Consider the following 16,429-nt stretch of genomic DNA (forward strand, 5'->3'; position numbering starts at 1 on the left):
TACCAAAACAGAACTTCGATGAGACTTGTTAAAAAGAAACATAGTCTCTTGAAAGACATTTGTATATGATGTTGAAGTATATTTGGAGTGATCATTTTATGATATGATCAGTGAAAGCGGAGATCTAAATGCGACCAAGGACAGCATTCACTTAGCTGCCATATCGAGTCCGTTTCTACCAATTTATGACTCGGATGACTTTATTTCCCCATACTCTAATCTATGAACTGTGTGCTTTGGGTAGCTTTATCATTCTTTATTATTTTTTAACTTGCCAAAGTTTGAGAAAAATACAAAATACCTTATATGCGAAACATCGATCGACAAGCGATGCCATATTGCTTTCGTGTAATCAACAAGCTTTTCCTTAGTCGTTTACTGATGCTTTCTTTTCTTGAAATCCATCAGACTTTATTATTTGCACTAAAAAACTAAGACGAAATGATCTAGCGACTTTATTTTGGTTTTTCTCGCTCTAACCTTGGCAAGTCAGAAGCAATAAATATGTCCTAAACATTCGATTTTTCGATGAAGAAGAAGGATATTGTAATGTTTTCAACAAACTACTCTACGGAGACTAAAAACTTATTGGTAGTGAAAAGACTTGTATGAAACACCGTAAACTGAGCTCGATCATTCGACTCAATCGTTAAGTTTTTGGCGTTCACATCAGATATTAAATGGCCTCAAATTTATTCCAGATAAAGTCACTAGATCATTTCGTCTTAGGTTTTTAGTGCAAATAATAAAGTCTAATGGATTTCAAGAAAAGAAAGTGCCAGTAAACAACTAGGAAAAGCTTGTTGATTAAAGTGATTCTACACGTGGGCGAATTGGCAAACGCATGATCGATGATTTTATGCGTGGGCGAATTGGCGTGGGCGAAATGGTCCGTGGGCGACCCTTCCCTTCATGTATGTAATTATGATATAAGTATTATAAAATGAATAGTACCTGATCTTGCACCAGATGTCTCATTGATTAGAGTGTCCGGTATATCATTTATTACCTTCAGGCCCTATCCAAACAGAAATATTGATGTCAGAAAAACCTCAAAAATCACAGAGCGGTATGATGTTGACCAAGGGCCAATGTCATTGACTTCAGGATACTGGACCTTAGTTGAATACTGAGAAAATACCTGCTCAAACAGCCAATCATAGCACACAATTTTTAGGATACAGGACCGGAAAAAGTAATATTGTTATGCAAGTGAGCAACATTTTCATTATTCTGGCACAAATACTTGAAAAGATACAATGCTATGAAGGTAATCACTAGATGGAACAATACCAAAGCCTTGCCAACCACGTCATGTTTTTAGCAAATTTTATAATGTGACTACCATAACTAGGACCACTTAGACAGCAATAACCAATCAAATGATTGTAGAATAAAAACAATATATTCAAACTTTGGAAAGTAAGCAGCAAAAGACGATAGCCTTTCAACATATCTTCTTATAATTTATCCACAAGATTAATGATGATGGCTATGTAGTTGGTTACACATAACATCAGGATCAAATTTCCATTCTCTTGTAGATATTTGCCTTGTTACTTTGAAACTGTGTGCACATTTACTGATTCACTTGTGACGATCTTTCAGTTGGTAACAAAACAATTTCCCAATAGACCCTTTTCTCTTTTCGCATCCAAATTTAAGGAACTTGACAGGCCATAATACCAGAACAGGAATTTTATGATGAGAATTATCATACATTTCTTTGAAAGAATTCATAAAATTGATTATTTTCCTCTTTAAATATAAAACTGTCTTCTCAATTTTACTGAATTTGCATTTTTCAATTTTGTGGCCAGTCAAGTTGGATGCGCACACAAGTTCCTTGAAAAGACGGTCTATGTACTAAGCATTTGATTTAATATGCAAATTAGGATGTCACCTTTGTGCATAGGGTTGATTAGGTTAGGTCTGCTCCAATCAAAACTAAAGAGCCAGCATTGGTTCATGACTGTCACAGCCTTTTTTTTCTATAGCAGTATATTTTAAAACATCGATGAGTTTAGGAAGGTTGAATAAGGATATTTTTGCTAAAATTATTTGAAAACTATACCTCTTCTGCAGCAGCAACAAAATCCAGATCAGTAACGTCCTTGATACTTTGAAGCTGACTTTCAACATCTGGGACTTTGCTGAAATTAGCACCCTGCTTGAGTTGATTTTGATCAATGTTACCACAAGATGATTGTGATGATGATGATACATTTCTACACTCTTTAATCATTTGTGTAATATTGTTCCTTGCGTTTTCCAAGCCTGTAGCTAGCTTCTGTCCCTGCTCTTTAAGATCTTTTGTGTTGTTTACAATAATTTCAAGCTGTGTCTTCATTTTATTGGAATCTAATAAAAAAGGGACCATATAAATCTATGGTAAGGATAATAATTATAACTTATAGAAAATTCTATGTTACAACCAACACTCCCTGTTAAGGGCACTCTTGTGTGGCTTACTCCACAAACACTGTATTCACATAATGGGCAATATCTACTGCCTTGAGTGATGAGGGTGTGGGGGGGGGGGGGCACCTGGTGAAGGTATTGGGCATGCTTGTCGTATCTCTTAGGGGTGCATGTCTTTATGTTGGAGGGTGGTAAACTAATCACCACCACCAAGTACAGCAGTGGTGCAGCTTAATGAGCACGTGAAGGTGGCTCTGCAGCTACTATACAGTCTGTAGCGGCGGGCTGCTGAGCTCGAGGGTTTCCATATGTGGGGTTAGATTACTGCTAGTACAAACAATCGATAGATCTTTATACGAAGAGGATTTATTGCTTGTACTTGGCGTAAACTGGAACACAATTAGTTACAATCACGAGTTACTATCGAAAACTAAATAACATGATTTTACAATAATTAAATCCAATTCCGATGTGCTATTCTATTCAGCGTACAACAATGATGTACTTATGTAACAATCAAATGTACTTAAATCATGGTGCGATGTTTTCAGGCTTATAAGGTTACTATTCGAACAAAGATATAAATATTCTAATGTTTCTCAGATTAATTAATAAAGGAATCAGGTATACTTACATAACAGTCCCGTACTACTGCCGAGAGGCATTCGATTAAGGTATGATTTGAGCTGTTAATTTGGTCGACGATATTCAGTAGGTTGTTTTGTATTTTGATTCGAGGGTTTTAAATAGTCACTAATGGATCATTAATTAGCACAGGGATCCCATACAATCATTTACACAGTCCATGAATGTCCCTGGAGCAAAGCTCTACACTGGAGAGACAACAATTACCGGAACCATCAATTACCATTCTGATTGGGTAATTGGTAATAGACTACAGTGTGATGATTCATATGATTGATGGCAGTCTATTGCCGACTATCTAAACTTGTTGTTACCTTTTTCTCAATCAGTGCCTAGTGCCTAGTGGGAAAATACATATGTACTACCGCGTGGATTGATCATTATCTTCAATTTCACTGTACCTTGTAACAACTTCTGTGGTGATCTAAGTCAAAGCATGTGTAGGCACTAAAAAATGTTGAAACGCTCACTGGGTTGTTGAAACTATTTCTGTATTTAACTTGAATCAGTCGAAGTACAACAAGAAGAATAAGTTCACAGTAAGGTAAGTTGGGTAAGTTGATCGATGAAATGAGTGAGTCGAATGAGGTTTCTGACGGTTAAAAGTCCTACATAAATTTATGATACGAAAAAATAAACAAAAAATACTATGGATGATTTTGCATGTGTAAAACAAAACTCGAAAGTAAAAAACTACCGCGCAGGCCTGGGTCTGATTTACCTTTTTTGGTAATTTATGTTAATTCGTTGTTACAGCATGACTATTTCACAGATCAAACCCAGAAACGACTTCTAGGCTAATCAAAGTTAGGGCACATCTAACTCACAGATTGAACCCTGAAACCGCCTCTGGGCTGATATAAGTCAGGGCACAGCTAACTCACAGGTTGAACCCAGAAAAAATTCAAGGCTAACTCAAAAATCAAATTGTAATTATTTGTCCTGGAAAATCTAAAACCCTGAAAAAAAAGGAAGAAATACCTACAAACACAACTCACATGACTGTGATGCCGAGTCCAGAAATTGAACGTATGTATGTCATTAGGAGTCAGAAGTAAGTACACAATCACTACACCATCCTTAATTTCCAACATAATGGGTTAATTCATTAAGACCTACTTACTCTCTGATAGATCTTTCACAGCTTTGATAGGCTTTGCTACAGTGTCATCTATCAAAGCCAGGAACTTGTCACCTAAAAGTTCTTTTATGCCTTGGTCTGAGGTATCATCAATCAGCTTCTTAGAAACAAACTTGAAGTCTTCATCAATGATTTTGTCAAATTCCTGAAAAAATAAAGTTGTTCATGTAAAAAGTCACATGTCATTTTATTACTCAGTGTTTCTTTTGGTACCAGAGGCACGTTACAGCCACAGACTGGACTTCACTGTTGTTTTAATGTTTGAAATAAAGATGTCCATCTTTCTACAAACAAAGTAAACTAATAGCTATACATGTAACAAGTAAACGAGTTCAAGCTGGATCATGTACTAAAAATTGTAAATTTTCCTTTTTGCCTATTTTGTTGGGATTCCCTAGGGATTTTGAGAGAATTTTCACACCAAAACTTGTATACTTGCCTCTTCAGCTCTGGAAATTGATGTTGTGCACTCTTTACTTTACCATTGTATTTAAAAATATTTTTACACTGATACGAGGCCAAACCTGAGTAAAGAGTCTGTGACAGACCGTCTTTAGCTTCGTTGTTTGTTGTGCACATTTCAGACCATGTGATGCCACTCTTGTGAGTTGATTCTTTCATGTGTAAATATTTTAACATGTTCGCAATAAAAGAACAATTCTCAAGGGAGTGTCATGTGATCTGAAATGGGCAATTTGCATATGAAGCTGGAGGTCTATCAAGGAACTTGAAAAAAAGTCTACTGGCTTTATGCTAATTTTAAATGCTATAAATAACTCACAGAGATAGTAGTGTTAATGAACTGGGCGGTCTCGTCTACAATCCCATCTGATGTACTTTTAGTTTTGTCCAGGGTTTTACTCATGTTATCATTGCACACAAATGTCAGTAGAACACCAGCACTAAATTCAAAAGATAAAACATTTTTTTAGTAAGGAATTAGATTCTGATATATTGTTTTGCACCAACAATGTAAACTCTTGACGGTGACATAGAAGTTTACTTTTCCAGGGCTTAAGATGGTTTACGGTCACTGACGCCCCCTTGTCATAACGCCCCCAGCCATAACGCCCCCACGTATACCATGACGCCCCCAGTCTGTACTACCATGACGCCCCCAGCATAAACCATGACGCCCCTAGTCTCTATTAACTCTTATTTAATAAGAAGTTTAACGATAATAATATGGCGCTACGAACCCATGTAAATCGAACACTATTGGAGTTGTTTCATGGTCATTACGATTTTAAATAACTCGTTTCTACGCTTCACATATCCACGAGTTAAAAACGATACCTACAAGCTGGCGAACACTAAATCTCTGTAGTTAAGCAATGTACTTCTTGAATCTTATCATTTAATGATAGTTAGTTCCAGAACATGATATAGCTGAATTAGAAGTAAAAGAACATCATTCAGATGCATTAGGAATCCAACCATAATTCTAAGACATGTTCATCGATCAAAACTTTTATTTCGTGCAATCAAGTCACGCTGTTGTTACGAAGCACTCTCAACACGGCCCGTGATCGACATTTTGGAATGCCTTTATCGGCACGAGAAAGCTATAAAAAATTCTTCATATTTAAAGAACATCATTTCGGTGCATTTGGAATTCTAGAACATCATTTCACAAAGAACGTTAAAATTTTTTGTAAGACTTGTTTTTGAGACTCGCACCTTTGTGTTTGTCTATTTCAATAGCTTTTTCAAGTGATTTCAGCAATCGCCGGTAAAGACATTTATCGGTTTTACCAAATTTTGTCGTCAACTCTTTTCTTTTTCGTTATTTTTTGTCGTTCTTGGATTTATACTATGAAATATTGTTAAACTTCTTATTAAATAAGAGTTAATAGAGACTAGGGGCGTCATGGTTTATGCTGGGGGCGTCATGGTAGTACAGACTGGGGGCGTCATGGTATACGTGGGGGCGTTATGGCTGGGGGCGTCATGACAAGGGGGCGTCATGACCGCTTACCCTTAAGATAACAGCTGGAAAGTGGACAATGTCTGGCCAGAACTAGGACTTGTCTGGTCAAGTCTTTGCCTTGTCAGTCATTTTGACCAGTATCATTTATGAGAAATGAGGTGTGACTAAGCTAAAACTAATTAGGCCTGTGATTATGACCGGCGAATGATCGGCTGTCATTTTAAGCCCTGCCTTTCGCTATCTAGCGAAAGGTTCAATTATTCATGCTGCCTTTATTGGCCTATAATGCTTTTATCACTGAAGGTGATAACAGTTATATAACATAACAGTTTTCATTGAAAAAATCTGTGGCCCTCAAATCTCATATCAAATTCTGAAACTTGAAAACAATGTAAAAGAATACACTAGTAATACTTCATTTTCACATCTCTTTATTTATTTAGTGGTAAGGATGATAGTAGTTTACTTACAACATTAGAAGAGTAATAATGCACAGAATAACTCCAAAAACGGCTCTCTTACAACCACTTCTTGGGTCATCTTTCTGAGTCATCTCACCGCCACAGTTGCCACAGCAGCGACAACAACAAAAGCAACATCCAACAATTGGCATGAAGATGCAAAACAATATTCCAATGCAAACAGTTATGGCCATGCCCATGGCAAAATCCACAATAACCTATGATTAGATAAAGGCATAATGATAACTATAATAGGCCTTATCCACTGGTCCCCCATTTTAGACCAAAATGTCATTCCTTAGAGTATTATTTCTTTGTTTAATTGTTGCTTATCAGAAGATAAATGAATATAGATATAGTGTAAGTAATTCTTATTCTCGGGTGAGTTATAAACTGAAATGGAAAAATATTATGCTCCAGTCAAAGGATTGCATAAAGTAGGTGGATGATTCTTAGGCTATTTTCATTTTCATTTCATAAAGAAAAGAATAAACTTGCATTCTCATTGCATGCCCAATAACAAAGGAAATAGGTGATAACTTATGATTGGCAGATTAAGATTTTGACCATTTGTCATGTTTCTAGAACTCTTAACATATATTCAGCGCTTGACAGACGGTCATTGAACAATACTCAGTTAGAATTTGAACTTGTCGGGTCAAATCTTTGTCTTCATGGTCTTTTTGACCAATGATAGTACTGGGACAGAAACAAGGTATGAACAAGCATACAAAATTTTAATAAATACTATGTACTTATTGACTGAGTGGGAGGGCCGTACAAGAAAATATTTCCCAAAGGTTTTTTTAAGAGCGCACGCCCAGCAGATACGGGTCATTAGATAATATTTCTTACATCATCATTTGGTTTCTCTATTTGTCCTTTTTTGAACTTCGTAACAAGTTCTAAAATAAGAAAAGAATTACAAGTTAGATTAAAATGCCTACTCATTGCCATGTAATGAAAGGCAATGAGTGGAGGCAAGAGAGCATAAATAAGAGAGGGAAACTTCTTAATAACGTGCGTGTCACATAAATTCCTGGTTGGGCTATCTTTAGTAACCGGATGTAATTTAAATATCACCTTACCCTACTCCCGTGCGTCATCAACTTGCGCACCTGCACTCTTTCCATTTATCGTTTTGATCACTAAAGATGATGGCATGCTCATTATTAAGAAGTTTTCCTCTCTTATTTATGCTCTCTTGGTGTCCCTAGGGTATACCTAGAAGAAAGCCCCTCAATCACAGGTGAGACCCAACTCTCTATGATGATGAGTCAGAGGATGAAACTCATGTCTACAACAGAGAGCGTTAAGTATAAACAGCACACACAACCTACAATTCTGGCTGTATCTTTTTAAATTGTACTTGTCATTTAAGGGTAGCATATAAATTTCAGCACTACCTAGAATCAGATCCTTCCCAGTCCCCCTCCCCCTTCTTAAATACGAATTAAAATACCAACAAAGGAAACAATAAATGAATCTGTTATGAGTATAGGAGTGAGGTTAGAGTGTGTGATGTAGAGAAGGAATATTGTATTTTATTTAACTAAAGATTTTTAACACAGCTTTTTATTATTATTTTCAAGTGTGACTTAAAGAAAATAAAGACAATGAAATTAATGCAAAAGTACTTTGAATTCAAACGTTTCTCATGGGGGAAATGTGTGAAAAAAAGTGGCTAATTGTGTAGTTTAGTCCTCCAGCTGTCACAATTAGTCAATGCCCCAAAACATGTAAATTTCATTAATTGTAATCAGAGGCATTATTATTAAAGAATCTTGAATCTTGAAAACCTTATCAAATTTGAACTAAATTAGTTAAATACCTTGAACGTCGGCTTTAAGCCCTACGGCCCTTGGGATGTATAGGGCTTAAAGCCTCCATTCTCGGTATTTAACTCTTATACTTAAAGTCATTTCCAATTTTCATCCATTTTCATCCAAGTGCCCCTTCAACATGTGATTATTATTGATTATTATTGTTTATTATTGTTTATTATACGTTTAGGGTCGAATTTGATTGGTCAAAACTAAAATATGCCACAAGATCTTATTGGAAAGTTTTACCATGAAGGGATATGGTATCACTTCACTGATATGGTTTTTATTTGCGGCTTATTATTTTACGGATATCAACCCTAAATGTGTAATAAACAGTTAATATCAAATGGATACATGAATATATATATATGCAAAAATAATATATAATACACATGAATATATACACCTATTTAGAAAAATGTTGTCGGGTCAAAAAAAGGTTACATCATCAAAGTTAAGACCGAAGGGCAGCATCGGAAGACAAACAATTATTCTAATTTCATGCGTATTGCAGTTTTCCCTTCCTGTGCACATTTTATGCATCATGGCTTTGGCATGTTGTTAATCTAGGCCGACCGACTTTGCTCTACTGTGCACTTTTACATGTCTATATGCAAATATAATACACATTTCGGAGTACCCAAAATCCTTTTTGGTCTTAGCTTCAATGATATGACCTTGAACCCGACTGCATTTTTTCAATTAGGTGTATATGCAAAAAAAAAACATATCAAGCATTCCATATAAAAGAGGAAAAATAACATTTGAACATGTTTCCCAACATTTTACGGAAGTTTCTTTTTCCAAGTAATCTATTTGTATTCGTAATATATGCATTTAAGTGTATTTTTCATGAATCCAAAAAACTTCTTAAGTGTTGAATGATAATTTAAATTATTATACATTTTACTAAGTATCTCCAATTCTGATTGGTCGAGAGCCCTCAGCCAATCCCCGATATTGTGTGAACTCGACATGATAAATGTATTATCTGTAGGTTTTCCTACAGATAATACATTTATCATGTCAAGTTCATTCAAGCTCACGCTGTGGTAGCTTTGTTTTTATTCATTATGTGTATTTATTTCCAGAATTATGTACAAAACAATTATTTAAGGAATCCTTAACTTATTTTCATATATTTTATGAAGAATTCCAAAAATATTTTTGAATTAAAATTTTTGCGTTTTTCACGCTACATCATGGCGTTCATAATTCTTGTCTCTACAATTTAATGTTCATGTTAATGTTATACAAAATGTATAATAAAGCAATTATTGAATTCGGTATCGCATAATATCGTAAATATCAAGACCGAGGCTGTGTTATCTGCCTCAGCCTTCGGCTTCGGCAGATAACACTGCCTCGGTCTTGATAATTTACGATATCATGCTCAACCTCACCCAATAATTGCTTATTAGTGTATTGGAATAAGCATCTTGGAAATAGTGTGTTTGTATAATCAAACAGAGTTTTTAAATGTTGAATGTTAATTTATGTTATTGTAAGTACGCTAGAATAAACATCTAAGAAATAATATGTAAAATTTTAATAATTTTTTTCTTTATAAAAAAATATATTCTCGAGGACTGTTCAAGATTTTTCATAGCATTTTAAGTGCATCGTAATATCTTAATAGTTTATAAATTAATAGATTTGACATAAAGAAAACTGCCTAATGTTTACTGTTATTTCGTGTAATAAAACAATTAAAACAACATTTTTTCGGAAAGCTATCGTACAAACAAAGGAAACACATTTTTTTAGGCAACACAGAAGTTAAGTATCATGCTGAAGCTAAAGCTTAAGTTAGAGACAAACAAACAAAATTATTATTTTGCTTGTATTTTTAAAGCTCAAACGGATGAAACTTTAGTAGCTCACAATCTGAATGGCGTCCACTGTAGCAAAAAATAACAAAACATCGAAGGACGGAGGAAGTCATTAGCTTACAGGGTAACACAAGCATTTAAAGTATTTAAAAAATCAAGAATTTGTCTTACCATAAGGTTCTTTGCTAAGGACTGTGCTAATGAAGGAGTTACCCAAGTCATACCACGGTCCCAAACCTTCAGCGTCAAATTTCGTCTTCAAGTTTTTTGAATCTCCATTGTTATTCGTACTTTTTGGATCCCATGTTATCGTACCATTCTCACTCGCAGATATTCCTTCGGAAATTCTTAAATTGACAATAATAAAAAGCAGCAATACGCAAAGTTTGAAGCGAAGATCCATGTTTGTCCAGAGAACGTCGACGTGCGATTGTCTTCCTTCTTCCGTTTACGCGTTGAATCCAAGAATAAAGTATACGTGTTCTATGAATGAATAAAAAAACAAAGAAATACAGAAGAGCGTTAAGGAAATAGTTTTAAGTGTCCTTCGTATGATTTCTTTCTTACGAAATATTATTTGAAGAAGTTTGAGCGGCTTGGTCGACCAAGCATGCATGGCTACGACGTACAAAGACGACATATTGAGCATCTCGTTCTTCAAATACTCCAAATATAACGCTCGAAACAAGAAACCAGAAAGATTAGATACCTTTAAAAAATACTCCTGAAAGTAGGAGAGTAACTCCTTTTGATGAGGGAAGAAATATTAAAGGAGCAAAAATGCTTTCGTTAAACGCGCTAGTTCCGTGTCATGAACAATACTCCTGACCAAAACTCAATTCTCCTAACAAGATGACGTCATTAGTTTGTCAACAGAGAACTATGGAGACAAACGACGTCATGTTTATTGATAGCAGTCGTTGCTAGGCAAAAATATCAACACGTAAATCCTTTTCTGCTTATGAACATTACGCGAAACTTATAACTTTTAGACTTCGTGCAAACACGAAGCCATCTTATCCGATAAAGGATTGAAAAGCTATCTATTTCAGTTACTGTAATGATGAAAAGGTAAATTATACACCGTGAAAAGATGAAAAAACTTACTGACGTTTCGGACGCTAGTCCTTCGTCGGAGTAAAAGAGAAAGAAGTGGTAGAAAGGAGTGTATATATGATAGAATAAGACAAAAGAAACCAATGAGAGCAAGGTAGGCATAGAAACAAAAACAAACAATCAAAAGACAAAAGAAAAGGTTAGTTGAAAATAAAGCGTTCATTAATCCCGTTGGGACTAAGAGTGCCCAATAGGTGAATAAGCCGGCGTCTTGGTGATCGCATTTGCAATCATCTTTATGATATTCGCAATAACGATCCCACCAAACCAGTTTCCCGCCATTTTAATCTAGCTAACCATTCTCTTTCTGACTTCATTGTTTTCGGTCTTTCTTTGCTTAACGGCAACAATGATTGTCGCAAGACCAAAGAAATGCGGCTTATTCACCTTATTCACACAATCGTTGCCAAAAGTAGAAATGAACTCTACTTTTCGCAAAGACTGCTACAACTTACTTGTCTCGCGACATTTAATTTTTCAAATTGCGCTGTAGCTTATACGCTGAAATGCTCCATTGACTTACATCGCAACGTTAAATTGAGCATTTAAACCAAGCGAATTACGTTGATTGCGTTTAAATTACGAAGGTATTTAAAATTTAAAAAATGCACAGAAAGGGCACAGGGCCGTGTCCACGAGTTCGCCAAAGCAGGGAGGTGGCCAAGGGCAATAGCGTAGCGCAGCCGTGACGTCATAAAAACGAAGACAAAGGCGAAATTCGGACAAACAAACTTACTAGTTTACTTTCAACAGATAATTTTCACAACCGATCGCAGTTGATCTTAGTTTACATGGGTTATTATTATAACTTTAAGTAAAAATAATAAAATCGGTTCGTATATCCTCGTAGCGGTTAAACAGAATGCAATGTTTGTCCGAAACTTTAAGCTATTTTTAGAATCAGCGCGCTGCGCTATTATTTGATTCGATTTGTGCAACAACATTTCTTGGAAAATAACACTGTTTGTTTGCCACCATGAATACCAATGGAAACATTTGACCGCACCAAATCACGCAAAACTGGCGCTCGCATAATGTCGGTAAATGCTATATTGACATTTTTGACATGCTTTAAGGCCAAAGGCTCTCAAGCTTGTAATAATATTTTTAGCGGTTTCCTCAGTTGTAAGTATAGGACGTCTTTGTTTTTGGCAATGTACTTTTTTCAAAATATCTCTGTGATATGTAGAGGGATTTCATTCTCTATATTCCATATAGTAAATTTTTTTCATTTAAGAAAAAAACTGATAAAAAATAAATAACAAAAGATCGCCGAGGGGGGCAATCGAATCATTAAAAAAATATTCTACAAATGCCGTTTGAATCAATAAAATAAATACATGATAAAATGTAGATATTTTTTTAATATGTAAGATTTACTTTAAAGGCACTAATATCATCCACGGGGCTTCGAATGGAACCTGACTGTCGAAGGTCGATGATGAACGCTGTGAGCTGGATTGCCCTACGCTTGCCCTATTTCTTTGTTATAAAATTTGCATGGATGCGAGTTCAGTGAAGTGAGTAATATAGTGACGGATTGAATCTATAAGTTATACTAAGCTTCTTTCGTGCCATCGTAGCTAGCTCTATAGCGTGAATGACTAGAGATCTAGACTAGTACTCTCTTGCTACACCCCAGATGGAACAACTTAGCGGTCCGCGTATACAAATTCATCACCATCCTCGTTTAAGAAGTAGGCAAACGTGGTCTATGTGACATACAAGATCTACCTAGTTGTAGTTTGACATGACTGCGGATCAGAAGCATATGAGAAGTAACCTACTAAAAATATATCGCGTAAGGCTCTCGATCCTTTCCGAGAAGAAATATCGAGCAAACACACCAAAAATTGCATGCTGGGGTTGTTACAAAAAATACATATCGTGCAATATAAATTCCTGAAACCTCTCACCTCAATTATCTAGTGTTCAATCTCTCTCTCTCTCTCTCTCTCTCTCTCTCTCTCTCCTCTCTCTCTCTCTCCTCTCTCTCTCTCTCTCTCTCTCTCTCTCTCTCTCTCCGCAGTAATCCTTCCATTCTTCCTTCTTTCCTAATTCCTTCCTTCCTTCCTTCCTTCCTCCCTCCCTCCCTCCCTCCTCCCTCCCTCCCTCCCTCCTCCCTTCCTTCCTTCCTTCCTTCCTTCTTTCCTCCCTTCCTTCCTCCCATCCTTCCTTCCTTCCTTCCTTCCCTCCTTCCTTCCCTCCTTCCTCTTGAGGGTGCCAATGGGGTGAGTAGTTAACTGACAATTGACTGAAAACATAGTTTAACTGAGAAAAACCTAAAATTAGTAGTAGAAGTTAACCGATATTTCATTGTTTTGTCTAATATTATGGCTAGCGCTCGTAAAATTGCTACAGTTAACTTATATATTAGGCCGAAAAATTAGTAGTACCCACATTACATGGCATTGCATGGCTCTCAGTCGACCTTTCTTGAAGGGATCTTTCGCACTCACATCAAGTTCATTTCTCTCTTTCACTGAAACAATTATCCCGTTTGTATACGTGCGATGGCACTGAACAATATTCTCTGCAACTTGTCTCGCAACGGCGTTGCGACACAAATTGCATGGAGCCATGTTCACCGCAGGACCTTGCACTACGTGTAAGTGCTATAGTACATTTTTTTTATGTTGTGAGACAAGTTCTCCCGCGCGTGTTATCATATAAGAAGTAATATGGAATTCAATCCCGATTACACAAAAGTGTTAACGCGTACCTTGAACATAGGAAAGTATACACAAGTTTTCCACTTATCCTGCCCAACGGTACGGTAGCACTAATATAGACTCATTCAAGGTGCAAATTTTAAATACTGTTATAATTTATAAATAATATATATGTCAAGTATTTATTTCGCATGTACGAATTTTATGCCAGGCATTGCATGAAATATTTGCATTTACGTATTATACAAACAAAAAAAAAAAAAAATCGTCAGTAATTTTCCATTTCACTCAGCTAAATTGAACAAATAAACAGCTTCTTTTTTAAGTTAAAAAACCATATTCAAAAAGGGTTCGAAGATTGGCATTGAATCGTAACTTTTCGAAAACGGATACGTCTGGACGAAGTACTATAATACTGTAATTATTCGAAAATTGCGCTACGTGTGGACGAAACGTTTTTGAAAGGTATATAAGAAATGTTGGTAAAGATATAATCTTCGATGAAAACAAAAATGCAATTTATATAGCCAGTAATATAAATAAATGAAATTCAGAGCAGCTGTTATTATAGCATCTGCGGGATCACTTGTTGGCTCATACTTGAACTTTTAAAATTTATTCTGAAGACTGAGCAAACAACAAAAACGCACAGAATTTAAACAAAAATGGTATATCGTTTTCTGGAAGCTCAATTCTCTGAATTTTGCTTTTTAAATTCTGAATAGTAGCCGGAAAAAAGATAATGTTTTAGGTTTAGTGTCTTTAGTGACGCCAAAGTTAAGCTGAAGCCAAGCTTAAACCAAGACCTGGTCTTAAGTTCAAAAAATTAAGCTTACTTACATTTTCTTTCTGTTCCCTACCTGTCTCGAAAGAAAAAATTAAACACTTGCCAGAGTAACACGAACTAACCAAGAAAACTGCCCTACCATAAGATTTTTTCGAGGTGTGTTGGTCTGACACTCAGATCATCTATCGGCCAGTTTTTCACATCCGTTAGAGTAGGTAGCAACTGTCAAATCTATAGAGCCAATAAGATGTAACATCCAACCATTTCAGACGTTACACATTCTTTCATTTCATCAAACAAGATATTTAAACATTTTGATTGGTTGTTGTTGAACGCGAATGGTCAGGAAAATGTCAAGGCCTTTTCGGCTAAATAAACAAGTGTCAATATTGGATCGGTGGCCAGCGGGGGCATGCTTTGTTGAGGCTGGGATAATTTTCGCATTCATGATTTCTTTTCTTTTCCTTAGAAAACTTTCGAATTTATGTAAGACAAAAAAAGAATTAAACTCGGAATAGAACCCTCACGAAGCCGGATACCGAAAATAGCTGCATATTCGCTAATTATGTCAACAGACCAAACATCTGTTTCGTTTAATTATAAAAACTCATTAAAGAAAAACAAGATTCATTACTAGATATTAGCAAAAAAAGGTCTTAAGGAAGTGAATTCAGCTAAAAAGCCTTAGCTCCCCTACTATACTTGTAAGACATAACCTGTATTACCTGACACGTCGGGATTAATTCATTGCTACGGCGCCTCGAACCTAAAATCTTGTGGACAAAAATGTTGAGAAAATTCCTAGTTCTCATGGTATCTTCATGTGAAACATGAAAAATTCCCCTTAAAACGACTCCCTCCCCTCTAAACAATGTTGTTTCCAGGGAGACAGGGCTGCTCTACCTACTGGGACCAACATTGTTCTGGAGGGCAGGGAGTACGGACAATGAAACATTTTTTAAAGATTATTATTTCATGATTGGATGAAAAATTCTCAACTATTTTTGTCCAAGATTGTAGCTCCCTTTTTATGGGTATGTTGTCTCAATACTCTTGCGTGTGACCTGATTTGGGGAGCCGAAGTGGAGAAAGGGAGGGATGATTTCAGTCCGGGACTGAAGTCGGTGGCTAGTGAAGAAGAGCCATACCAACTCGGAATACACCACAGTTTCGCACTCGATGAATACCGCTGTTTTAAAGGCCACAGACTCATTTACACAGGTTTAGCCTCGATATAAGTCAGCTTTTTCCTTTGACAGAAGCGGATGGAAGAATATGCGGGTGTACCTCTTATGCTCAGAGACTGGGCAAAATATTAGAACCGAAGTTCATAGGACGTCTCAGCTTCTGCGGATTTCTCGAGGGCATATCAATCAAATAATAAATATTCATATAATTCTTATATATCTTTTTCTCTTTTATTACTATTTTCTATATTACTTTAAAGGTAAAAATATCGCTGTTGAAGTTTACTCAGGCGATAAGTCCGAGCAGGTCAATTTTTGAACGGTGTCAAAGGTACCTGTAACTTGGCTCTAACGAACTTTTTTTAGCATCCCATCATAAATTATTTAGCGTGGAGGCGTTCAAAAGGATTT

General features: G+C 36.1%; 1 protein-coding gene across 5 annotated transcripts in view; it reads right to left on the reverse strand.

Moving 5' to 3' along the window:
• LOC116292800 (prominin-1-A) overlaps window positions 1-15,049 on the reverse strand; it is a 36,554-nt gene extending 21,505 nt beyond the window's left edge. For 2 of the 5 annotated variants that reach the window (XM_031700471.2, XM_031700187.2), the window contains exons 1-8: window positions 10,966-11,115; window positions 10,428-10,739; window positions 7,454-7,503; window positions 6,608-6,816; window positions 4,989-5,109; window positions 4,190-4,352; window positions 2,075-2,361; window positions 955-1,018 (exon numbers count right to left, since the gene is read on the reverse strand). In XM_031700471.2, coding sequence (XP_031556331.2) covers window positions 955-1,018; window positions 2,075-2,361; window positions 4,190-4,352; window positions 4,989-5,109; window positions 6,608-6,816; window positions 7,454-7,503; window positions 10,428-10,659 — 1,126 coding nt within the window. In that variant the 5' untranslated portion in view covers window positions 10,660-10,739; window positions 10,966-11,115. Of the gene's footprint in view, window positions 1-954; window positions 1,019-2,074; window positions 2,362-4,189; window positions 4,353-4,988; window positions 5,110-6,607; window positions 6,817-7,453; window positions 7,504-10,427; window positions 10,740-10,965; window positions 11,116-11,363; window positions 11,382-14,094; window positions 14,119-14,904 lie in introns of those variants that run through there. The other 3 variants (XM_031700251.2, XM_031700322.2, XM_031700398.2) reach the window with 3 other exon arrangements.
• Between the last annotated feature and the right edge of the window lie 1,380 nt (window positions 15,050-16,429).

The sequence above is a fragment of the Actinia tenebrosa genome, unplaced genomic scaffold (assembly GCF_029948245.1).
Source record: "Actinia tenebrosa isolate PJP-AT-01 unplaced genomic scaffold, QUT_ActTen_1.0 PGA_scaffold12__29_contigs__length_12842862, whole genome shotgun sequence".
Classification (NCBI taxonomy): Eukaryota; Metazoa; Cnidaria; class Anthozoa; order Actiniaria; family Actiniidae; genus Actinia; species Actinia tenebrosa.